This window comes from Calliphora vicina, chromosome 5 (genome assembly GCF_958450345.1).
Source record: "Calliphora vicina chromosome 5, idCalVici1.1, whole genome shotgun sequence".
Lineage (NCBI taxonomy): Eukaryota > Metazoa > Arthropoda > Insecta > Diptera > Calliphoridae > Calliphora > Calliphora vicina.
Window position 1 is genome coordinate 68,092,107 of NC_088784.1, and position 25,782 is coordinate 68,117,888.

The 25,782-nt window shown below is 32.2% G+C and overlaps 7 protein-coding genes across 7 annotated transcripts; 4 read left to right on the plus strand and 3 right to left on the minus strand.

Annotated features, from left to right (window-relative positions):
• Positions 1 to 683: 683 nt before the first annotated feature.
• On the plus strand, positions 684 to 1,136 carry Nop10 (Nop10 ribonucleoprotein). The gene is made up of 2 exons (XM_065513782.1): positions 684 to 807; positions 873 to 1,136. The coding sequence occupies exons 1-2, from the start codon at positions 754 to 756 to the stop codon at positions 1,011 to 1,013; spliced, it is 195 nt and encodes a 64-aa protein (XP_065369854.1). The 5' UTR covers positions 684 to 753; the 3' UTR covers positions 1,014 to 1,136.
• Positions 1,090 to 1,984, minus strand: LOC135962047 (transmembrane protein 223). The gene is made up of 2 exons (XM_065513781.1): positions 1,512 to 1,984; positions 1,090 to 1,452 (listed from the first exon to the last, which is right to left on the minus strand). Exons 1-2 carry the CDS (start codon positions 1,960 to 1,962, stop codon positions 1,160 to 1,162), a joined length of 744 nt encoding a protein of 247 aa, XP_065369853.1. The 5' UTR covers positions 1,963 to 1,984; the 3' UTR covers positions 1,090 to 1,159.
• Positions 1,985 to 2,379: 395 nt separating this feature from the next.
• On the plus strand, positions 2,380 to 3,740 carry mms4 (Methyl methanesulfonate sensitivity 4). Its single transcript, XM_065513120.1, has one exon. It carries the CDS (start codon positions 2,475 to 2,477, stop codon positions 3,393 to 3,395), a length of 921 nt encoding a protein of 306 aa, XP_065369192.1. The 5' UTR covers positions 2,380 to 2,474; the 3' UTR covers positions 3,396 to 3,740.
• Positions 3,741 to 4,536: 796 nt separating this feature from the next.
• Positions 4,537 to 6,203, minus strand: LOC135961621 (transmembrane protein 170B). The gene is made up of 2 exons (XM_065513150.1): positions 5,800 to 6,203; positions 4,537 to 5,710 (listed from the first exon to the last, which is right to left on the minus strand). The coding sequence occupies exon 2, from the start codon at positions 5,222 to 5,224 to the stop codon at positions 4,832 to 4,834; it is 393 nt and encodes a 130-aa protein (XP_065369222.1). The 5' UTR covers positions 5,225 to 5,710; positions 5,800 to 6,203; the 3' UTR covers positions 4,537 to 4,831.
• Positions 6,204 to 7,616: 1,413 nt separating this feature from the next.
• or (AP-3 complex subunit sigma-2 or) lies at positions 7,617 to 9,236 on the plus strand. Its single transcript, XM_065512107.1, has 3 exons — positions 7,617 to 7,814; positions 7,920 to 8,011; positions 8,072 to 9,236. Exons 1-3 carry the CDS (start codon positions 7,746 to 7,748, stop codon positions 8,484 to 8,486), a joined length of 576 nt encoding a protein of 191 aa, XP_065368179.1. The 5' UTR covers positions 7,617 to 7,745; the 3' UTR covers positions 8,487 to 9,236.
• A 5,363-nt stretch (positions 9,237 to 14,599) lies between these two features.
• On the minus strand, positions 14,600 to 17,073 carry LOC135960223 (oocyte zinc finger protein XlCOF8.4). The gene is made up of 2 exons (XM_065511459.1): positions 16,843 to 17,073; positions 14,600 to 16,742 (listed from the first exon to the last, which is right to left on the minus strand). The coding sequence occupies exon 2, from the start codon at positions 16,731 to 16,733 to the stop codon at positions 15,273 to 15,275; it is 1,461 nt and encodes a 486-aa protein (XP_065367531.1). The 5' UTR covers positions 16,734 to 16,742; positions 16,843 to 17,073; the 3' UTR covers positions 14,600 to 15,272.
• A 1,663-nt stretch (positions 17,074 to 18,736) lies between these two features.
• Positions 18,737 to 24,747, plus strand: Nup205 (nuclear pore complex protein Nup205). Its single transcript, XM_065514476.1, has one exon. It carries the CDS (start codon positions 18,840 to 18,842, stop codon positions 24,648 to 24,650), a length of 5,811 nt encoding a protein of 1,936 aa, XP_065370548.1. The 5' UTR covers positions 18,737 to 18,839; the 3' UTR covers positions 24,651 to 24,747.
• Positions 24,748 to 25,782: the final 1,035 nt, after the last annotated feature.

Consider the following 25,782-nt stretch of genomic DNA (forward strand, 5'->3'; position numbering starts at 1 on the left):
TGGATTTTAAAAATGTGGGTGATATCCCCTTCAAATTCTATTGTCAACACAATGAGCCATAATCATAGTCAAACACTAAAGTCGGTTCTTTTTAAAAACAACTTTAAAATAAAAACCTACTTTTTATTAATTTGCAACCATAGTCAAAATTAAAGTATGTTTTGAATTGAACCGACTTTAACTGGGTGCCACAGCAAATGTAGAAAATGTTTTCATACAATATACAACAAAATACAGACAAGTAGCAACGCTGAACAGCTGACATACAAAAAAGGTAAACAATAAAAGTAACCGTGACAACTAAAAAAAAGTAGTTTGTTGTGGAAAAATTAAATATATAAGATTAATATCATAATTAGAATATTTTGGTACTAATTTTTTTGATAACTGTTCAATAATTACAAATCCCTACCAATATCTTGTAACTTAAAAATTTTTTAATTTCTTCCGAACTATTTTACTTGGTGAAGAGAGCTGATGCTGTTGTTAAACGATAATTTAATTATTATATTTAATTGTTATTATCACGTATTGAACGCATAAGAAATCGCCAAAATGAAGATTAATCTTCAGATCTGGCAACAGTAGTTATAAAGCATTTTATTTCAAAAACCTTATGCTGGCAATACTGCTCTATATAATTGACAACTCACAACACCCTGTTGTTTATTATTATAAATAAAGTGCACGTGTTTACAAGTCGCAGCTAAATTTTAATTTTTGTGAAAATCTTAATAGAAATTACAATACAACATGTATTTAATGTACACTTTAAACGAAAATGGTGAACGTGTTTACACTTTGAAGGTAATAATAATAATTTGTAAGGAAAAACAATTATTAAAACTAATTAATATTTAATTATTTTCTAGAAACGCACCGAGGATGGCATGCCAACAATATCAGCCCATCCTGCTCATTTCTCGCCAGAAGATAAATACTCCAGACAACGCCTTACCATCAAAAAACGTTTTAATTTGCTTTTAACACAAAAACCTGAACCCGTTTATTAAATTCTCCCCCATGTGTGATTTCCGAATAGTTTGTAGTATTTACCATGTAAGACTTTTTATAGACAACGTTCAGTAGTTCTTTTCAATAATAAATTACAATGATTTATTAACTAAACAATAAAAGAGACTTTTTATATTACTAAAATTTAAAGGCGTCTATTAAGACCGGCAGTGTAATCATAGAGTTGGGTATTCTTAAATTCTCCCTTCATATCGAGCACATAAAACAGTGAACGATTGCGAACCTTCAAAGGCAAAAGCACCTCGGCCATTTCTCTAGGTTGCTGAGCGGAGACACTTTTAAGAGGTACTGTCATCATGCGATTATGACCAAATGGCCCATATGTAACAAGTGTAACGTCCCGTCCTCCTTTACGCAGTATTAGAAATCGTACTGAGCGCAATGTAAACATCCAAACTGCTGCCAATATACCATAGCCTGCAATAAAGAACAAAAGCAATAAGACATTTTACATTTAAAATATTATTTTTGATTACCTATCAGAAAACTCATGGCCGTAATGCCATTTCGATATTTATTTTCACCCAAATTTATGCGTTCAAACCATTTCAAATCTTCGCCTTCTTTTTGCTCCACTGGTGCATCTCTTAACGTTGTAAAAGCAAAATGAGACAAATATGTCCAAAACATAAATTGACATATACCAAATATGTTTAAGGTTTTGAAAAAGTTTGGATTTTCATATTTGTACAATATAACGTCTTTGGTAACATTTGTGTTTATGTCATACGCTCTTGTGCAAAAATTCGATCGCTGTTGTCCGGTAAAATGCTTGGGAGCTAGTTGTTGAAATCTACACACTTTTGTGTTCAATGTGAACGCTTCCTTCAGACTTTGTGCCAATGGTTGGCGGCTTATTAAACGTATAGATGTTTTATTGCAAACATTTTTACATGGATTTGTAAGTAATCTTAGTATATTGCTCATTTTATTGTTTTGTATTATTGTACATTTTTTCGAACATAACCTAAAATTAACAGCTGTATTGTTAGATAGAGCAGTATTGCCAGCATAAGATCTAAAGCAGTGTTGCATTATTTAGTTGCTAAAAATATGGTTGAAATTAAAAGTATTTCGCAATTACTGTTAAATGTGATTAAATATTAATTTTTTTTATTTCGTATAAGAATATTTAATAAAAAAAATGCAACTGCTATTATAGTTTGATTTTTTACTCTCTAATTTTTTGCAAAAAAAAATTCTAAAATTTTCTTTCAGTGTATGTGCATTATTTGGAACTGTCATTTTCCAAAATGTGGCAACTCTTGGCTAATGTGTACAAAATTTAAAACATTTCGTTGAAGAATTTTTTTATATCATTATTTAAATTAGTGTGTTGCTAATTTTTTGTTTATCGAAAATTAAATTTATTTATATTAACTGTTCAGCATACCTCAAAATTCTTTAAATTCGTTTTCATTTTTATTGGAGTATTTGAAATGGACAATAAATCGGATAAATTGTGGAAAAAGACCATACGGGATCAGCAAAAACGCATTAAGCCCGGAGAGTGTCAAAAATACATACGGATTGTTGTAGATTCACACATAATGTCGGCATCATATGGCCGGGAATTTATAGCTGAGCTTAACAATGCCATCGGAGAACTTAAATATGATGTTAGAACCTTACCCATTAAGGAGTCTGTAATATGGGAGCGCAATATGGGCCAATTAGCTTTAAAACCCAATGAAGTCAATGCCTTAAGCGATGTATGGCAAAAGGAAGATCAGATTGTCAAAATATTAACTCACATAGAGCTACAACAAATGATAAAATCAGCCACTTTGCACAAAATAGCAGAGGATTTTAATAAACACTATGCTAATAAACAACATATAGTATTATTTTTACGTTCCAAAGAAAAACATTCATCTGCAATATCTACGGCTCTAATAGAACTGCAGGTCATGCATCAACTGAAAGTTTTAAAAGTTGAACCCACCACCAAGGAATTGTTGAATCAACTAAAGCGTTTAACTAAGGCCATAGCAGAGATCCCCCATAAAAAACAAAAGTCTGAGATATTGGGCACATTTAAAAAGTATCTTGCCAACGACAAGAAACAGTGTGTTCGTGTAGAGGGCACCAATGGCTTTGGTCGTTTATGGCAACAACATTTAAACCGTCTGCCCATGGTCACACTGGAAGTTGCAGAAACTATTATAGATAAATATTCGTGTCCGAAAAAACTTTTAGATGATCTTAAAAATAATCCAGATGCCGAAAAGGAAATATCTGATTTGAAAATTAAACGTTCTGGACCAGTAGCTCTGCAAACCAATCGACGTGTTGGTAATGCATTGTCCCATAAACTTTATATGCTTTATAATTCAAAGGAATCAACAACTTTAATTTAATTGTATAAAACTTTTAGTTTATAATTTTAATAAAGTTTTATCTTGTTTCGAAAGTAGGGTTCCTCCTTTCCCGAACTTTTTCCATTTCATGAAAATATTAACAAATTCATTCCTGTTCATTCCTGGGAATATTTTAATACTCAATTAAGGCCAGTCATTTCTAAATAATAGATCAAAATTCAATTATATGTATACTTTTCTTAAAATATTTAAGTTTAGAACGAGAAGTTTTTCGATAACCAAATTTAAACCAGTATTATTATTGTTTTCTCTAAATATGAATATCCCTAGATGTTTCCCGGGTGAATTTTGCCGATTATGAACCCTATTCGAAAGAGATATTTTATGAATTTAAAAAAATCATGCTGTTTGCTTATAATCGATCAATTTTATACAATTCACGAAATAGTAAGGGTATATATAAGTTTGTTATTTCATTTGTAATTTCTATATTGTTCATTTGCGACCCCATAAAGTATATATATTCTGGATCGTTATAGATGTATGTTGAAATCAACTTTCTTAAGCTCCCAAATAACTTCCATACATGATTCATACATCAATATATCCGCTATAATCCCGGTTAGGTTCCTATTAAAATTCTAGAAAATCGTCCAAATCTCAGCCATTTGAGATATAAGCAAAAAACCAAGACTAACTCGATTTTTTTACCCTACCATACCCTACACCTTGATTGGTAAGGGTATACATAAGTTTGTCATGGCGTTTGAAACTATCATTTGAGAGTAAATAAAATATATCGATATAGCCATATCCGTCTGTATGTTAAAATCAACATTCCGAAGCCCCAAAATAACTCACCGACATGATACATCAATTAAAGTATACTTTGGGAAAGGCTATACAAGATTCGGCACAGCCAAATATAGACCTCTCACTTATTTTACATATTATTATATTATATTATTGTCAATATCTAGGATACTAAATTCTGGCTCTTAATTTAAAGACCTACATCATGACTTAGATATTTGGACAATGTGCCAGTTTCGTGAAAATATATTTTTAACTCATTTTTTTTTAAATAACAATTTTCTGATTAAATACATATATAAGCACATTTCATTCATCTCACATGTCTTTATTGTCCAAAGTCCCTCAAGTTTACAAATACATTGGGTTGGAATTGATTAAATATGTATTATTTTTATTATTACTGTTATTTTATAATTTTGTATATGATAATTAGATGCAAATTATTAAGCTAAAGTTTACATACTACTTAAACAATAGAAATTTATTTATACATATGTATATAAGTAAATTTAAGAAAAAGTAATGTACAATGAGAACTACAAATAACATTTGAAACTTAAAAAAAAAAACGTTTACAAATTATAGAATTTTAACGAAAGAATGTAATATTTAAATATCTTTAGCATTTACACAGTCAATATAGAGTTAGTAAGTAAACTTTACAATGTGGCCAAAATTCGTGTAAAACCTAAACACGCCGATACTATGGTTTGCCCTACGCCCCAAACCATGGCATATATTGGAGACATGGGTAAACTAGAGGCACGATGTACAAAAGCAATAACTGCACTACTAATAATACCGCTTAGAGCCGGCGACAAGAACCCCATCACTAATATCAATATGGAAAAGAAACGTCCAAATTTATGCTTGCGTAGCGTAACAAATGCTACCAGGGCGGCACAAGTGTGTATGAAAATGGAGGAAAACAGGGCCCACAAGAATATGTGGTACCACATTTCCCTAAAATTGTCCAGTTTACTTTGTGATCGCAGACCCATGACATCAGCAATGGTGTCTAGCTCATCGCTATCATCCGCATCAGACAACATTACGAAAGATGCGAATGAATGCGATTGGCCTGAAGTGGAGGCGGAAGAGAACAGTAATGACAACAGTTTGGCGGTTAAGGATGATGACGAGGACAGGGACGATGTTAGAGAAGTTACAGCTATAAGACTGAGTATACGAGCTTTTAAAAGTTGACGTAGAATGTTGATGCTGTTTTTTTTTGTTTTTTCTATTTTGAGTTGACCTGTTTTCAAAAAGGTTATCACAATTTATAATATGTTTTAAGTTTTTTTCATCAGCTAAAATGTCTTCTTCTCCAGCATAAGCTTTCAAGTGTTCCTATTACAAGATTTACTTAATCAAATTTCTAGCGTTCTTCTGTGTGGAATTGTATAGTAGTAGTGCAACGTTCTATTATCTTTTATAAAATGTTCTTTTGTATTGTAGTTTTGATAAGCGGCAGTATGTTTCCGTAGACGCTGAAACATCTGAATCTTACAAATTGACATTTGCATTATTGGAAAGATCTGCAAAGTAGTACAAACAAAAATATATACATAAGCTCATACTATATGGATTAAGTTTTTTTTTTTATTTTTCAGATACGAATACATACCCTCAGTTTGTTCTTAATTTATTTATCGGTTTGCATTTTTTATGCGACATAATTTTTCATACGTAGTATTATCTTATTTGTTTTCCGTATTAAGTTAATTTGTGTTGATATTGCTTTTGTGTTTCCAATTTTTAGTTTTATTATTCTAAATTATATTTTTAATTCAATTTGACACACGAAAGTTACGCCTTAATATAGGTATAAGATTTTAGATTTTGTATATGATTTGTTTTCAATGCTTGTAATCACTGATTTATTTTACGTGGTTCTTAATGTGCTCACTTTTTTTATTATTTCCCTTTGTTTTGGTTTTTAATTAATTTATTTTTCCACATAAAATAAGGCAAAATTTCTTGTTTTTTACAAAAACATTTTTGCTTTTTCCTATAAAATACTGTCAGCTGTTTATGTCAAAATTCAGTGTTGCCATAGTTTTCACATAAAATACACTTGAAAAAACAAAAAACCTTAATTATCACTATGTCTACACTTGACAACATTTAATGACGTTAGTTATGAGCTTGTCATGAAAACTTAAAAATATTTGTTAAGATATAAAATTATCTGGTATGATGTTCATTATTAGTGTAATTGCATCGTTATAACAAAATTATTAGTGCTTCAGCTTATGTATTTATTACATGTGTATTGTGAAATTTTTCTCATGATCCGTATTTAACTTTTGTATATGTCATGACATTTTTGAAATTAGAGCATGTGCTATTTTCGTGTGTGTATTTTGAAATACAACACTATTTGAAATACAAAATGGCAAAGCTAAATAAAAAAAAAATTCTAAAAAAATAAGTTTCAGCAAATTAAATATATTTTTTGTGATTTAAAAATTGAAGTTGTTCCACGCCCAATTACATATGCACGTGCAAACGTGGAAATTGTGAATCGTAATTATAACGCTAATTTTCAAATACATATGGAATTTCATATGTATGTATGTCACAATACATACCGTGTGACTCCACCTTAGTATGCCGTCTCCGCGTAACCCTCCATCTTACCAAGCCTTCAATTTGTTATCCTGTTATGCAAACGTCATATTCAATAGCACAATGCCACGTGGAGACTTCAAATCAGTGTTAGTCTTCGTACTAAAATAAATATTTGGCTAATTCAGAAGGTTTCCTATCATGTCCTAATATTCCACAATGGTTTAAAAATGTTGTTATTGTCTTTCAAGCAAAAAATGTAAAATAATACACTCTGTATGCAATGTTTACCAAAAGGACCAGTAGAGACCTGCTCCGAATGCCTAAGAGTCGGTTAAGACGAGCCGCCGATTCGTAAAATATTAGGACATTATGACAATATGACATGCTAAGAGACCTTGTGAATTTACCAATTATGTATAATATTAAAGCTTACATGAAATTATCAACGTATGTGCGTGTAAGTAAATTTTCCAAACCCCAACCATTTCGACATTTTTTTTGTTTGTTTTCTATTGTCATATTACTGAAACCAGCTGATTCATATGTGTATAATTTTTGTTATACGTGTTTTTCATTTAAACCATAATTTTCATTAAAAACGTTTGAAAAACATCTTTGATTTGTGGCTATTTGAAAATTGTGAGGTGTTATAATATTGAGCTCCCTTTGTTAAGATTAATATAAATATAAACAAATTAGTTTTGTTACATCAAAGATAATCGCAGTTGGAGACAATAGAATTTGAATTTTGCGAACAAACAAATGTCCAAACTTATGTTACGTGGAGACAGTGGCTAAACTATTCCCCCATCAATTGGTTTAAAAATCGCTAGATTTGTGTTACGAATATCTCTAAATTACCATCACTGACTGAATGTAAAAGTTTTGTTATTTATTTCTGATAAAGAAAAACACCAAGAAAAAATTAAATGCATCTTAAATTTTTAGCCAACAAAGCATTGATAACAGTTTAACAAATAAAATAAGTGCAATACAATAATGATTAAAGCTATTTTAGTGTTTAATAATCATGGCAAACCACGCCTCTCCAAGTTCTATCAATATTTTGTAAGTGAAATTTTTCTATAAACTCACACATTTTATCGATTTTCTTTCTGTGATCATCTATGGATTTGAGTTTCATTATGTTTACACTTTGGGTTTTCTCCACAGAATGAAGACATGCAGCAGCAGATAATTAAAGAGACATTCCAATTGGTTTCTAAGCGAGATGATAACGTTTGTAATTTTCTAGAGGGAGGCAGGTGAGTAACACTAACGATACATATATTTTATGATTAATGTTTTCAATGATGTGTTTACAGCCTGATTGGTGGTTCGGATTACAAACTCATTTATCGGCACTATGCTACACTGTATTTTGTGTTTTGCGTGGACTCTTCGGAAAGTGAATTGGGCATTTTGGATTTAATACAAGTTTTTGTAGAGACTCTCGATAAGTGTTTTGAAAATGTGTGTGAACTCGATTTAATCTTCCATGCTGATGCTGTGCATCACATACTCTCCGAACTGGTGATGGGTGGTATGGTATTGCAGACAAATATGGCCGATATTATGGCAAGAATTGAAGAGCAGAATAAAATTGTCAAACAAGAAGCCGGCATTTCAGCTGCTCCAGCGAGAGCAGTGAGTGCGGTAAAAAGCATGAACATTCCACAACAAATTAAAGATATTAAACTGCCCGATTTGCCACAAGCCATAAAAGACTTAAAGTTCTGACCAGGGCAAAGCTCAAATTCAGCCTTTGTAGATAATTTTGTGTTACAACGTCTCACTTCACCCACAACAATAAATCCATCATCGGCTTTTAGTTCTTTTGCGGCATATGCCTTTAACAATACCGGAAATGCTGGCGGTTACAATAACAGCCCTTTAACTCTTAACAACAAAAACGTCTACGCATCCTCAGTTTCACAATTTCTCAATCAAAGTATCTATGAACCCATAGAGGATGACAACTATTCTCATATTTCCACAACATTTCCTAATCCCGAGACGATTGCTTCAGCTTTCAACTATGACTACTATCAATCTCAAACCTGTATGGATCCGGAAACATGTAATTCCTTCGAATCCAATACTTTGTATCAGCAGGAGAAAAGTGTTGCCAAAAACTTAGCTGATGTCGCCGAAGCCCACGAACAAAGCTTAAAACTATTTCGAGAATCGTTTGATTTGGATGGTGCCAGACAACCTTTGGGCACCGATTCAAAAAGAAAACATAAAAAGTCTAAACGCTATAGCAATCAGTGAACGAGATTGGAAAGATATGTGCAATCGCAAACAACAAAAAAATAAATGAAATCTGTTAAGAATTAATATGTCGATGTTGTGGTCCTTACAGTTTACAATTTAGTTTAAAACGTCCTATAAACTCTACTTATCTATTTTAAAGAAATGTATATTTTTATTCTAAAATAAAAATTGTCTATTAAGTTTAATACATTTATGGATGATTTCAACATACTATATGTTTTTATTCGATTATAATGTTTATAATGTGCAATTCTTATGATGATGACGAAATACTCTTGTGATCTTAAAGAAATATTATATTGTTGTGTTTCACATTATTTGACGTAAATATAATTTATGACAAACTAGTGGACATTGGAGCCGATATTAATCACTTTGTACTTGTAAAAGTAGCTTTTTTGCGACTTGTGCTTATATGTTTTAGTTCATAATTGTGGTAAAAAAAATTTCCTGTGTAGTGGAGTGTTTTATTATGTAGGGTGGATTCGACCATATTAGCTCAAATATTTGGTTTATTTGTTTTTATGATCTATTTTCTATGTCTTTTTGAAAAATTAGCTGCAGACTCGAAACGTTCTTTTTTTTCATTTGGTACAGTGAACCAGTACTAACAGGGAAGAAGGATATTGAGAATGGTTGAAATTGGTCCACAATTTCACCTAGCCTACATACAACCGGACCCTATCCTTTAACAAATTTTGTAATATTTATACCCTTCACCTTCGTGAGAAGGGTATATCACGAGTTAGGGCCTTTTTATATTAAGCCATCGATATGTACATATATAAGTTTGTCATTCAGTTTGTAATTTCCACAATATAATTTTCCGACCCTATAAAGTATATATATTCTGTATCCTTATAGATAGCGGTGTCGATTAAGCCATGTCCGTATGTCTCTCTGTCTGTCGGTTGATATCAATTTTCTGAAGACCCCAGATATCTTCGGAATCCAAATCTTCAATAATTCTGTCTGCAAAATCGGTCCACAAATGACTGAGATATGAGGAAAAAACCAGGATAACCTCGATTTTTGACCTATATCTGGATTTCTAAGTCATTAATATAGACAATATGGATATCTAATTATAGATATTTCAAAGACCGATTTGGGTCAAAATCAAAAAAAATATTTTTTAACGGAAATTTTTTTTTCACCAAAAAAAAATTTATGAAACAATACAATTTTTAAAAAAATTTAAAATTTAAATGACAATTCGAAAAAAAATTTAAAAAAAAAATTTTGTTTACCTAACATTTAAAATTTGTATTTTGAAGTATAATTTGTAATTTTTATAATTCTTACTTGTTTTTATTTAAAATTCTTTCAGACGTGGATAATAAAATATACTTTTTTTAAGGTGGGAAAACTTAAATTTTTTGAGGTAAAAGTATTTATGTACATATATGTATATATTCTGAATCCTTATAGAAGATATTCAAGAAGCCCTATGAATCCTCTTCTAATAACAAGTGATTAAATGAAAATAGTTTACATATAAAAATAAAATACTCTGCATCTCTTTGATTAACTCGTTTTACAAATTTACAACAATAAATTGCTTGTTGGCTTCTTATTTATTTTCCCTTCCTAAGTAGGCCTACCAGCAGCCCATCATAAGTAGGCCATCTCCCAGCCCTCAACAGCAGCGAATATGCAAGGCCATGGCCGGCAATGACGGCCGTGTAAAGTTGAAATGATTTTGCAATGCGGCTTGGCTCTGCAAAATGAGGCCTTTAGGAAGGCCACTTTACTGCACTGGGATATCATCTGGAGGATGCCCGATACAACACTTAATGGCACACTCGTACTAAAGCGACATATCCGAAACAAAATTATTTTGAAAGGAAATGTCTTTGACTATAATTTCCCTGAACATTTTTAATAAACCAGATCACGAATTATAAAGATATAAGTAAAGATCCACTAAATTCAAATAGAATTTTGTTGTATACTTACTTTCAAATAATTTATTCCAGAGATATCATACGCTAATACACGTATCATATGACCGTGGGATCTCCAACCTATAGCATAATCCCTATGAGAACAGTTTTAACACAAGTTTCAAAAGGGAATTTTGAAATTATTTAGAAAGCTGATTGATATGAAATATAATTGGGGGATCCAAACGGTCTGCTATTAGGTCGTATTGTCATAATGTCGTAAAATATTTTTTTAGTTTAAACAAATTCTTGTTGTGCTGCAAACTAAAAAAGTGTTATTTTAGGACAAACAAATAAACATAGTTCTAAAAGTCTTATTAGTTTATAACTTTTTTGTTTGAAACCCAACAAAAATTTATTTAAATTTATGATGAAAACGAAAATCTTAACTAGCATTTATAATGTGCCCGTTTTCAGTTTAACTTATAATCATGGCTATTCCTGTTCTCAGTTTCACCATCCACCCTATTTTTGGAAGCATAATTACAACAATATATATTTAAATAAAATTATATAATTAAATTTAAAAAAAATCTCATGTAAACATTTATAATTAGAAACGCTGAGGAAATTACATAATATTGTTGTAATTATGCTTCCAAAAATACGGTGAATGTTGAAAGTGAGAACAGGAATAGCCCCCAATATAAATTTTGGCGAAAATTACCTTTCAAAATATAAAGCGAATTTTCATAAATATTTTAATTAATTTCAATATTTTGATTTTGTAGCTTGACCTGTTACAAGCCCTGTAATTCATAAATACCTATCTAAATATGTAATTTGTTTTAAACATAAAAAGATGAATAATACATACACAAAGCGGAAACTAGAAAAAAAACTGAAACAAAAATATATCATACATACGAGTGTTGTTTCAGTTTTTTTTACTGAGTTAGGTCTATCACAGAAGAGTTTCCGACCTTCCTGTAAGTTGATATTTAAATAATTTTGTCCACCACAGTGTAAAATTATTGGTGGAGACAGGCTACTTTGGAAATATCCTAGTAGTAAAGCCATTTTAACTTAAAGCCTTCCAAACAAATTATATAAATTATCTTAATTGAGAATATCGATTTTTTTTGACTCCCTACAAATGAGGCCTTCCTAATGTATAGTGGATACAATAATAAATCAAATAAACTAAACTTAATAGAAAACTAAAACAACCACACCCTCTTTAAAAGAAATTTCACGCCCAACAGTACCATGAGTTCATAAAGTATATATTATGGCAAGCTGAAAACGAAACTAATATGTATATTGTATGTGCTACATATGTATGGTGTAAAAACGTTAACAAAATAAACAGGAAAAAGGTGTGGCAGGCAGCGCTGTTAGCAGAACAGGCCAAACCGACTAATGAACGACCCTTCACTTTATACAATACAACAACAAAACATGTATTTTTATAATCTACAACAACAGTTGCCAAGTTAAAGTATAAAGTGGAGGATTTCGAAATAACAAATACATATGTATGTATGTTAGTTCTCATTAAGTAGAGAATATAAAAATAAAAATTATTAAATCAACACACAAAAAAGTAGGCGTAAAATGCCCATACGTTATTACTTATTCTACGTTCCTTTGGCTAAAAATTCCAATGAATTGAAATAATTTTTGTTTCAAACCTACCTGTACATTAGGATTGATCGTTTATTTTTAGACAAAAAATCGTTGTGGAATGATTCTAAGCTGCTTCGTCCTAGAAACCATAGGTCTAAAATGGATTTTGACCTTGCGGAAATTCCAAAATAATATGGTTTCTAAAACAAAGTTGCTTAGAATTCTTCGTAGAATCATTTCCCTCCACGATTTTTCTTTTTTTTGTATCCACACAAATGGAACCACCCTACTGTACATGCCTGGTAAGATATGTATACAAGTTATATATAGTTATAAATGTTGATTAGGCTTCATTCAATGTTATTAACTTTTTCCCTGGTGCTCTTGCCACACCCACCCACACGCTATACCACTGAAAGTCGAAGCTTGATAAACAAAATTTTATAAATAATTGTACTTTTAGTTTCGATTAACATAAAATACATGTACATATTTGATTTCTTTTGAAAAGTAGGTGTTATAATTTAGCCTCTTGTACATAATGCTGTGGCCTAAAAACATTTCGTATACTTTATGTGTTTAATAATGCTTTGAGTCATATTAAAACCCATTTAATTTGTATTAATGTTTTATTTTTAATAAGTATTTATATATTTACATATGAGTCTTAAAATTAATATTTTATATACAATAAAACCTAACCTTAAAGATATAAATTACAAGAGAATAAATTATTTAATTTAATTAAAATAATTTTGTTTTTAATACTAAACATTTAAATATATTTAATACAACAATTGCGTATGTAGGTTGTTAGAAAAATCATTTTGAAATCTTAAAGACTGTTACAGACTTATGACAATTTTAGGCTAATTAATAGGAATTTTCACACAAAATAAGTTGGCCGAGTTAGCACAGATATAGTTATGGATAGACCTGAGCATTAAACTTGAATTGAAATTAGTTATTTTTTAAGGCCTGTTAACTTAACAAAGTCAAACATAAAGTAAAATTTTTTCAAACAATTTTATCTGAAAAAAAAACAAGTAACATAAGCACTTTAACTATTTTTTTCTGAACATTTCTTTTTACAACATTCCCTCAAATTACCAACGGACCTAAATGTTACATCAATGTGTTGGGCACAATCTCGATTCGGGAAAATCGGTCGATAAATTCTGGAGGCACAGATCTGTCAGAAATACTTTGTACAATATGTCTCATGGTCGAGATACAAGCGAAAGACCATAAAAAAATCGAAATTTTCACCATATTAAAAAAAATTTCATTTGCGACGCCAGAAAGTATATATATTCTGGATCGTTATAGATAGCGTAGTCGATATAGCCATCTCGCCCTGTATGTTGAACAACTTACATACATGATTGTATATTAAGAATAGTTCCGGTTCGTTATCTATTTAAATTTGAGAAAATCGGACCACAAATGCCTGAGATATTAACAAAAAACCAAATCCTAGATTTGTTTTCCCTATTTTGGGATCTATCAGCCCAATTATGAATAAAAAATTCCGCGGGAGTTTGTTGCCCGGGAGTTTTTTCCCATTGAATTTGAATAGGAAAAATGGGAAAAGGGAAAAAATTCCCGCGGAATTTTTATTCATAATTAAGCTGTATGTGTTTCTGGATTACTAAGTCGTTAACATAGGTAATATGGATATCTAATAATCATGCAGTATAAATTATGAAAAAAAAAAAAAATAATGAAAATCCTAAAATAATTTTCTTAAAACAGTTTCTTTTATAAATGTCCATAATTTGCATTATTTCTTTCAAGTTTTAAGCTACACATTTCCAATTGTATTTCAGAAGTTTCTAATTATATTTCAGAAATATATTTCCAATTATGTATATTTCAGAAATTTCTTATTATATTTCAGAAATATATTTCCAATTATGTAAATTTCTTATTATATTTCAGAAATTTCTAATTTTATTTCAGAAATTTCCATTTGTATTTCAGAAAATTCTAATAGAAATACAATTGGAAATTTTTGAAATATAATTAGAAATTTCGACTTAAATATCTGAACGGCTGTGATTCAATTGTTTTGTAAGATCAAACAGCATCAAATAAAATAAAAGTAAATTATTTGTTTTGAATCATCCTAAGTAAAATAAGATTTTGAAATAAATAAAAGAATTCAAATATATTTTATTTAGTGGTTACGTATTTTTCGTCAAATATTTGTCACGTGTGTTAAGACTAATGGTACAAATTTCTCTATTTTGGTTTAGAAGTTTTGCAGTAATAAATGTTGATTTGTTTGCATGTGTCGGAGATGAAAACGTCTTTGTTTGTGCAAAAACCAGCTACTAAGAGACAAATTATTATGCGAAGCCTCTTTACGATATATCCTGGGAGCAGGCTAGCTACTCAGAAAAAATTTCGACACCAATTTTTGATAATCGTGTGAAATTTGAAAACATTTTGACACTTTGAAATTGACGTCTCAAGCGCTTTTAAATGATAACAAAACATTTGAGATCGAGTAATTATTTTAAGCGATATTTAAGATGTAAATTCTGAAATACAATTAGAAACTTCTGAAATACATTTGGAAATGGTGTAGTCTTAGGAGAATTTAGAACATTTTTAATAAAATTTCCGCAACATAAAATGTTTAAAGGAAAATTAATAATGTTTCATGATTTTTCACTTTAAACGCTACAATTATTTGTAATGATTAGTGAGAACAATGCTGTTTGGCAAATCATCTTACTCTTGTGTGAGTGTTCATGTGCTTTTTCAAATGGTCACTACGCGTAAAACGTTTGTCACATTCATTGCAAACAAATGGTTTTTCACCGGTATGTGTGCGCATATGACGATTGAGATCATCTTGTCGCTTAAAATTCTTCAAGCAGTGAGTGCATGGAAATGGCCTTGTCGAATCGTAAACAAGGTCTGATACGCGCTTTAATGGCGGCCTGACATGAGATGCCATGGCAAATCTCATTAATGGTACAGTCGTCGTGGTTGTATTTTCCGTTGATACTGGCAAATTGGCTTCAGGCATAATGGCATCGTCATCAGGTTCAAGATCATGTGACACATCTGTTGATTCACTGGTGTGTGATTCATCTAGTGGTTCAGGATTAATAACAAGTTCGGGTTCATTTTTAATATTTAACTCTAATTGCCGTATTGGTGATGCTGGACTTGGGCTTATTTTTATATCCTCTTGGGGAGCCGTTATCTTATATTCATCACTATTTTCAGATTTCTCTAGTTTTATTTTCAAACTAATTGCTTGCGATACTTCTAAATGATTTGTGTTTAGTTCTGGTGAGTTTAGTCTCGGTTTCGGCACATCTGTGTCTTTAAAATTAATGCTTTCGGAAGTTTGATTATTATTTTCCACAGCTACTGAGGGAGCTGTAGAAATAGGTTTTTCAACTTCCGTAGTTGACTTTTTATCCATTTTTATTTTTTTTGCTAGCGCTTTATTACTTGCTGCCAATTGTTTAGTATGTGTTGCCAAATGTTTGGTTAAATGATCACTACGCGAAAACTTTTTAGTACATTGTACACATTCGAATGGCTTTTCACCCGTATGTGTTCTAATGTGACGATTAAGTTCGTCTGAGCGCGTAAAACCTTTGCCACATCCCGCTTCTTTACATACAAATGGCTTAATGCCGGTATGCCAAGTTAAATGAGATCTTAAATGTGAACTTTTGCCATAGCTTTTTGTGCAATTCTCATAGGGACATACGAAACGTCTTTTGTTCTCGCTGGTTCCATTTGGTGATGCTATTAGTTTGCTGGTAGGAGTAAGCCTTATTTTTGGTGTTGTATTGAAGCTAGTTGCGTTTGGTGACTGCAATTGGAAACTTCTACTTTCTTCAACTTCTTCGTCGGGATGGGTGTCATCGATGTCCACCGGTGGTTCTGCTTTAATTTGAACCTCCGAATGGAAAATACTGTGGGAAATACTGTACATATTGAAGTTGTCATCACTCATGCCGTTTGAAGCATTTTCCATGTCAGGTGGGTGGCTTGACTCATATTGAGTAGTCGGGATACCCCGCCTCTCGGCATTATATCCACTCCCTTCATATTCATCATCATTTTCACGTAACACACCCTGTTCTATTTTTATTGAGACACCACCAGCCTCTGACGTTGACGTTAACATTGTTGGTGTGGGCGTGTCACTTAAGGCAGCCATTTCAAATCTCTGTAATTTAACAATGATTTTTGTAGTGATTTAACTAAACTTAATACATATACAAGTATAAATTTTTTGGAAATACCACAAACAAATTCAATTGACTTACTTCATTTAGAGATTAATAATTACAAGTTTTAAAAAAAAACTATTTTTACGCCTTCGTTTTTATTTTTTCAGTGGGCGTTCCCTGGGCTTAGCTGTTTTACAAAATTTATACTGAAACTTTTGTTTTTAGTCCTTTTTTAATTGTTGATGGATTTTTTGTTTCACTTGTGATTACAATTTACACACCTGTGAGTTAATTTATAAAATTTTTATTTTATCAATAATTATTTGTAATTCGTTTTTTATAAATTTAAGTAACTTTATCTCATCATCAACATACACTTTACTCGACTGAATTTTTATATCTGATGAATTATTTTTACTACTTCTTTTTGTGTCGGTAATTCTCTTTTGTTCAGTTATTCTTAACAAAACACAGAAGCACTGACAGCTGTCATTTACAGAGTTGTTGACAAGGCGAATTTATTATAAGGTGGTATCGATAGCACAGCTGATTATTTTTTTTAGTTCTTTAGGTGTTTGAGATGTCAAATTTACTAGTGTTTGTTGCAGCGAAAATTACACAAAAGCAAAAGATACAAAAACCAAAGGCAGACTTTGACAGTTCAAACAGCAGAAACAAAAACAAATTCCAAGTGGTTTTTGTAAATGTACTTGTTTACGCCCAAGAGAGCCATTGCGCATTTATAGAAGGAGACATCAGAACAAGGTATATTTAATAAGGTGCCATCGGCAGCACAGCTGATTATAGAAATAGAACGCACAAATGTCAAACTACATATATAAAAAATATTCGCCCGTACGCCCGTATGTCAAACTCTATATATAAAAAATAAGTGAATTCGCCTGTATTTATTTCAATTCACCACTGCTGCCACCTTGTTAAATACGCCTTGCATTAGAAGAACAACTTTTTACTGCATATAATAATCCAAGTTTATCGCGAATGTTCTGAAAAGCGCATATCGCTTAAAAATTGCGTTTTCGATTTGAAAACGACAAACAGGTGTTCGCAAAAAATTTGCCGTTTTCAAACAGCTAGTGTAATATGAAACCAATAGCAAATCGCGTGGTTTTCAGAACATGGTGAAATGCGTTTTTCAAACCGTAAATGATTTGAAAACGCTGCGTTTTCCAGAACATGGGCGTATGTAATTTTTTACGACAAACTCTAGTGAATTTAATAGTTTGAGCATCCAAACCACCTTGGATAAATTCGCCTTGCAGTCAATATACACTAAAAAAAATTGTTTAGAATATTAATGAATTTATTGAAGTTTTTTAAAATCTAGCGATTTGTACACGTAATTTGCGATGTGTATATAAAATATCGGCGTAACAACAAAATACATGTAAGTCAATGTATTTTGTTATTGTATCAGACATATGATTTGTTGTATTTTAGAGACCAGGGCTCTGCAAAACCACAATAGCTACACGTTCAATATATATTGTGAAATTTGAATTGCTATCGATTTTAGTGGATTGATGGATCGTGCGCATGTAGTTACATTATTTTTATGCGGTGCAGGTCTGTCGTTGATTAGAAAACCAATGTTTTTTGATCTACAAACAATTTATAATTTGTAACTTATAATGAACTAATAAAATATGCGATTATTTTTCGATTTGGTTGTTTTTGAAAACTAAAATTTGACAACACTGCTCACATAGTTGGAAATTTTGGTACTTGGCGGATTTTACTAGCGTGTTCAAAGCGTATTAAATAAAGTGATATCAGCTCACCAACAACTACAAAAATACAATAACAACAGGCAACAGTGTCAAATTCTGACTGTAGCATTTGCTGTACGTGTTTTTATTGTAAGATTTATTGCAGCAACAAACACAAGTAAATTTGAGAGATTTAAATAACAACATATAAAAAACAAAAAATCAGTCGGTCAAACAATACCATCTTATTAAACGTGCTTTTTAAAATTAATTGTCGGCATTTTTTGTAAATTTTGTGTAGCTGCAAATTTGTGCGAATTTTATTTGTTTTTTTTTGTGAAACTGCAGATTAAAACCTCCAAAATGGAAGTAATTCCTGACGACATGTGGTCACCATTTAAGCAGATGTACAAAATCATCGAACAAACTATTCTTAGTCCCACAGAAGATTTGATGGCGAACTTGGAAATGTGTTTGAAACGAAATAGACAAGTGTTCATCAATCTTTTGAAAAATCCACCAAAAAATGAACGCAATCGTAAAGAACTCCAAAAACATATCTCGCAAGGAATTCCAGTCACTGCCAACAGAAGAACTCTTATTTTATCGAAAGATCTTGTGGATGAATGTTTTATCATATCCGATATGTTTGATTTAGACGAATATTTAGCTTTGGAACTACTTTGCACTGCTCAGCGTCAAGTGAATCAATACCCGGATCTACCACGTGGATTAATTGCTGTCCTATTGTATTACGATGGACGCAAAGCTGTTGCAAATTCTGTAAGAGATTTGTTCCAAATTATAAGTGGTGTGTCTTGGGTTTCAGAAGTGCCAAAGGAGTTAATTTCATTGGCCTCCTCCTTCTCACAGTCTCTGGTCGATGACTCAAATATATTAGAAAGAATTGTTGACCTTTTGGATGAATTGGACATAACGAGTGAGATGGTGTTGCTTACTAAAAACCGGGCTCTGGGCTCCAATAAACATCGTAATCAAATATCAGAGCTGTTTGAGGAAATACGTATGTCTCTAGCAATGACTTTATTCAATTGGTCTGCCCAAAGAAGTCTGCCAAAGACAATAGTAATCAAACTGCTAAAAAATCTCTCAAAATACAAATCAAGTGAATCTACCGGCATGATTGATGATACCACTCTAACGATTCTCATGTCTGTGATTTATTCCTATGATACCAATATTTTACAAAAGCAAGATGATAATCGATTGATAAATAATTTAAATATTATTAAAGACAATGAGTTTGTGCAGCAGTTATACGTGGCGTTAATGAGCGACAAAAGTTTAGAAAACAACAATAATGGTATAAAAAATTTCATCAAGTTTTCATTTGGACTAGCCATTTCTGGTCTACGTCATGCCTCGCAGTATCTACAAAATTCTTCATCCATAGTTACCGATTATGACGAACAACTTGTAGATGACGCTATATGTTGTAACATTTTCAAATTTATTCACAATTCGATAATAGAAAAGGAGATTATTTATAAAAATCAGTTCTTTTATAGGCGTATACATATGATATTCACGGATTTCATTGATTTTATGCATTCCAAAGTAACAGAATTACGGGGAAGAGCAGATGAGACGGCCAAAACACTTATTAGTTTTGCCAAAGAAGGTCTGGAACCTCCCAGTAACTTGGATCACAACTTCGAAATGCTGTTGCTGTGTATAGGCAAATTTTATAAAGGCAATAAAGCTGGTCTGGGATTATGTGTTGAATATTGGGGACCACTCGAAACTACAGCAAACTGTGTTACAACAACACGTTCAGTGTCTCTGTTTAAATTTATACGCTTGGCCGGAGAATTATTGCCTTCAACTCTATTTGTGCCCTATTTGAAAATGATAGCTGGTTTAGCCAGCTGTGAGAGATCGGCAAGATGTACATTTAATCTATTAAAGCAGGCTTCAGGCTTAACTGGAAGCACAGGACTGTCGTGGGAGCATTTCTTCTCGTGCTTAAACAGATATTATACGAACTTGAAACAGGAATTCTATTCAACAAGTGACACGATTTACAGAAATCGCATATCCAGCCGTAATATTAATCCCGATGAAATTGAAGGGCTAAGAGCAGTTCTAGAAGTGATCAAATCTGTCACAACATATGATGATGTGGCCCGTATTGCCATATGTGAGCATCCGAACTGGAATCCTCTCTATACATTGATAGGTCTATTAGGCTGTTCTGTGCCGTTGCACTTGAAAGCCGATATCTTACAAACCTTATCATCACTGGCCCAATCAAAGGAAACCGCCACCTTATTGTGGGACAATTTAGAAGCTTCGCAAATCATTGCCACCATACCAACAAATGTTCAATACGAAATATGTAATCTGGAAGTTGAAATAGAGCAAAATGAGTGCCGTCTTGAAAATTATCCTCTAACTGAAGGTGTTTTAGATTTACTATATTCATTGATTACAACTGTTATACCGAAACATCTCGGAAATGGCCCCAGAAAACCAGGCTTTGAGCCATATTTAAAGTTCTTAATAAACGGCATATTTTTAAAGTTCTACAACAGAACCTATAAGGACCAGACAGAAAAATGGAATATTGGTGCGAAATGCTTGAAAATAATTCATTACTTACTGGATATTTATGTTATAAATCCAAAGGATTTCTGTGAAAATTTCGACAACGCCACCCCACCAGGTTTCTTCATAATGCTGCAGTTGCACACAAAATCAGATATGTTGCGATTGATCCTGCAGATCATTGACGATTCACGGCTCCAACTAGATGACTGCAAGAAGTTCAAAGGAAAAACCAATTTAGAAGAATGTGCTTTATACTGTTTAAAGATTGTAAAACTGGGCTTAAAACACCAAGATATTTACTTTGATGCCCATTCTAATGCCAATAGTGCCATTCTTCTGTCAGGACTTAATAAAATTCTATTGGATGTTAATCCGCGCAGTAAGAAACCGGATCATATTTTAAATTCAACCTATTTCTTAACCTATTTCAATTGGCTGCCCTACCACACTCTGGAAGCCATAAAAATTCTTCATATGATTTCCAAACAGCCAAGTGCTAACTCTCAAATTGTGGGCATCTTTACTCAAAATGAAAGCACTAAAACTATACTGCGCCAGGGTTTTGTCGAGTGCTTAGAAAGCGAATACATACCAGTGAAAACTGAGGCTGAATCGAATGAAGTACATTTTGAGGAAACAAATGAAATACCAAAAATTAAATTACAAATCAAAGAAGCCATCATTCGTTTAATACAAAGTTGCCTGTGCCAACATACACCTAATCTGGGGCAATTTCTAATGGGCTTTGAACATTTCAAAGATCTACAAATGAACAAAGGTCAAAGGCATGGTGTTCTCGAGCTGGGTATTAATTGCACAAGATCTATTGTAACACTGTTGGAAAATCACTTGGAGATGAAAGCAAACAATTTGTGTTTTGATGCTGACGTGGAGAGGGTAATAGAGCGTGCATTTGAACTGCTGCATTCGGTGTGTGCCAACCCTAAAACATCTGATCAAGTGCTGCGTTATTTACGTACAAGAAACGACTTTCTTTGCCGATATTTGATGTTGATGCCGTCACTAAAAATCACCAATTCACATGTCATCAATCAAATAAGCAATTTGCTAAAATGCATTGCCATTGAATTGAAGATAACTGCATCGAATTGTCAGCTGAGTAGATTCCAACATATATCGGAAATATTTTTGGGCATTAATCCGAAAAATAAACAAGAATCAGCCATAGAGCTGACCCATTTTTATACGAATGCCAACTTCGATACCAGTAAGCAGCATCTATCTTCAGGACTGAAAAACAATATATTGTGTGAGCTATTCAATAGAATTGATCTAGATCTACAGATGCTCGCGACGCCTCAGTGGGAATTTTTCGATAGAGGACTAATTGAACAAATTTTAAAGGAGTGTGAATACAAAACCGAAGAGGGTCACACGTTGGTGGATTTGAAGAAAATGCATCAAATATTACACAGTGAATTGAAAATGGTTCAAAGTACCATAGCAAGTGGTCAAAGGCGGCTTATATTGCAGGAAATCGAATCAGTTTTATTACACGCCCTTAAAGTCAATGAACAAAGGAATAAACGTTTCGCCACTGTCAAATTTGTAGAGTCCTGGGGCTATGTTACCGAAATTCTATTCAGCTGTGTCACAAGTTGTGCTTTTCCTGCTGAGCGAAAACAAGAATTAATAATTGAAATTTTACAAAGGATTTTAATGAAAGTGGCGCCTAATCAGATAATTTTGGAAATGTCTGTCATCATCTCCGGCACTATACTCTTGCTGCTAGTGAATTTACGATGCTGTTTTCATAATGTTCAAGAATCTGATATCAAATCCGTAGATACAGCAGACTCGGAAATGAATCAAACACAATCATCGAAATCAAATACACTAAATCTTAAATGTATTTTGAAATATATACTGGAATGGATAATTGTAAGCGGCGTAGCTTCTCAAAAGCTGCGCATTAATCTGTATGCAGCTTTACTAAACTGTCTCAGGATCATCAGAGATCAAAGTACTAAAAAATCAACGAATGTAAATAAAAATTACATCACCCGTTTGGATAAATCGCATGGCAATGATTACCTATCATCTGATTCGACATACATACGCATGGCTGTTGAAGTTATTTTGCAGTTTGGTGAAAAGTTGATTGAAATCATATGTCACGATTGTGTAGCGGGGCATGAAATCTGCAAAATGTCTGCCTTAGCATGTATAGATGTATTGTTGGACATTGACACAATGTCGGGCATTATGAATTTTATATCACATCACGGCTACTTGTCTCATATAGTGGAAAGCTTGGCTAAATCAGACGAAGAACTTTGCAACACTTTGTCAAATGTTCCCGAGAATATGAAATATCTGTATGTGTATGAATCGAAAATGTCCATGTTACTGCGCTTAGCTAACACCCATGCGGGAGCCGAGCTTCTACTATCAAATAAAGTCTTGGATGTGCTGTCCAGCATGAGAGTTTTTGATATGCATCCCGACTTGAAACGAAGACAAGAGTGGCACCAAAATGAATTGCAGGAATTTGTTCCCAGAGTGGATACGCGTTATAGACAGATATTATTCCCAGCACTGAATTTATGTGATTGTCTTGTAACAACTTTGGGAACGGAAAACTATTCTGTTATATCGCAAGTAATGCACTTTTTACTTTCCCATTGCGACATGATTGAAATCGTTTTGAGATCCGGATCACCATTTTCCGATATTGGTTTATTGCAAGAAGTCTCATTCATCACGGGCATCATAGCCAGAACCTTTAGCCAGGAAGCCTTTGCAGCTAAGAATTCGGATTTGATGGGCGACATTGGCGTCAACGTGTATAGAATCAAAAAACTCATGTTATCGCTTTACCTACGTTTCACGGTTAACGATTCGAATTTTAAGGAGATTCAGAAGTCTGGCCATGCCTTGTACGAGGACACGAACGAGAATACCTCAGTTCATATCACTTACTTTTTGGAAATAGCCGCAAATTTAAATTTGTTTTGCAGAAACATTGTAACCAACAATTCGGTCGACCATAGAACCAATGGACTTTTGTTTTCACCCACCATAAGTGAAGGCGTTCACATGGAAGACAATCGCAACAGCACCATATATCATCAGTATAACCTTGGCATTATTATAAATCAACTAAAAGGGTCCGTTGAGTATTTCCATTCGCAGAAAACAATTTTAGACGGCCTATATAGACAAAGATCCGTTCTTATACACTCGAGTTTCGATTCTTCGGCCAATGAGAAGTATTTGCAAATAATAAAGCAACACGAAGACAAACAAATTCAACTATCGCTGTGCGTTTTCATCATCGAACAATGTTTATATCTGCTTTGGAGTCATCTAGACTATTATATGAGGTATATTTCATCAAATAATCGTGACATTATTCTTCTGTATGCCGACAATATGCATGGTGTAGGTTCTGCGAATGCTTTGAATTTTACTAACGAGGAGTTGTTGAATTTAAAGAAAACCCTTATTTCGGTTTTCAACGAAACATTTTCCAAGAAGTTATGCTCAGTTATGGATGTGGCGCAAGATGGCGAAACCGACTTTAACAATGCTCTTTTGCGGAGAATTAAGTCTATAATACAATTTTTTCCAATTAAATAAAAAATCATTGTAATTAAAAAAAAAAAATTAAAAAATAATAAGAAGTGTTGTGTTGTTAATAAAATATGATTCCCATTTGAATCTTATAAACCGGAAATGTGCCTTTATTTGTAATAATTTGTTATTTCTAGTGTTTTTATTCATATATAGTATTGTGTCGCATTTTCTTCCATAATTGACAATAGCTCTCATATAAGTCCTACTTCCGAAAATCAATTTCTCGATTTTAGAATTCCCGATATATATACATACAAATTTTAAATATTTTTGGGTAAACAAAATTTATTTATTTTTTTTTCAAAATTGTTTTTGAAAACTTTTAAAAGAATTTTTTTTTTAAATTTTTTTTCAATATTTTTTTAAAATTTTGTTTTTAATTTTTTAAAGAAAAATTCGGGTTAAAATATATTTTTATCGATTTTGACTCATTGTAGGTTCAAATTACTATAGCCTCATATACATCGTTGCAATGGTGTTTGAAATATCTATCATTAGAAATCCATATTGTCTATATTAATGACTTAGTAATCTAGATATAGATAAAAAATAGGCCAAAAATCGATGTTGTCGCCTTGGACATATTTTCTCGATTTTAGAATTCTCGATTTAGAATTGATGTATAAATCATGTAACTTATTTGGGGGCTAAAGTTGATTTCAACATACAGACATGGCTATATCGACTTCGCTATCTAAAACGATCCAGAATATATATATGTGTGTACTTTGTGGGGTCGCAAATGAAAAATGAAGAAATTACAAACGGAATGACAAACTTTTATATACCCTTGCCACTCATGGTGAAGGGTATAATAAAATTCAACACACATGTCACACATTTTGTTCGGAATGGTTTCAATTCCGTAGTTTTTATTCCGATCGATTTTGTTTTAGGTTCTTCAGATTCCGTGTAACTTATTAATTCGAAAAAAAATAGTTAATAATTCTGTATTTCTGATTTTAATATTAAAAATTAATTTTTTGGTACAGAAATTGATTAAAATTTTAAGAAAAACAAATAATTAGGAATAAATATCAATTCCACTTTGAAAACTGAAAGTGGTTTCATTTCGAAAGAAATTTTCGTTTTACATTTTCTGAAGAAGCAAAATGCGGAATTAATTCCACTTTCG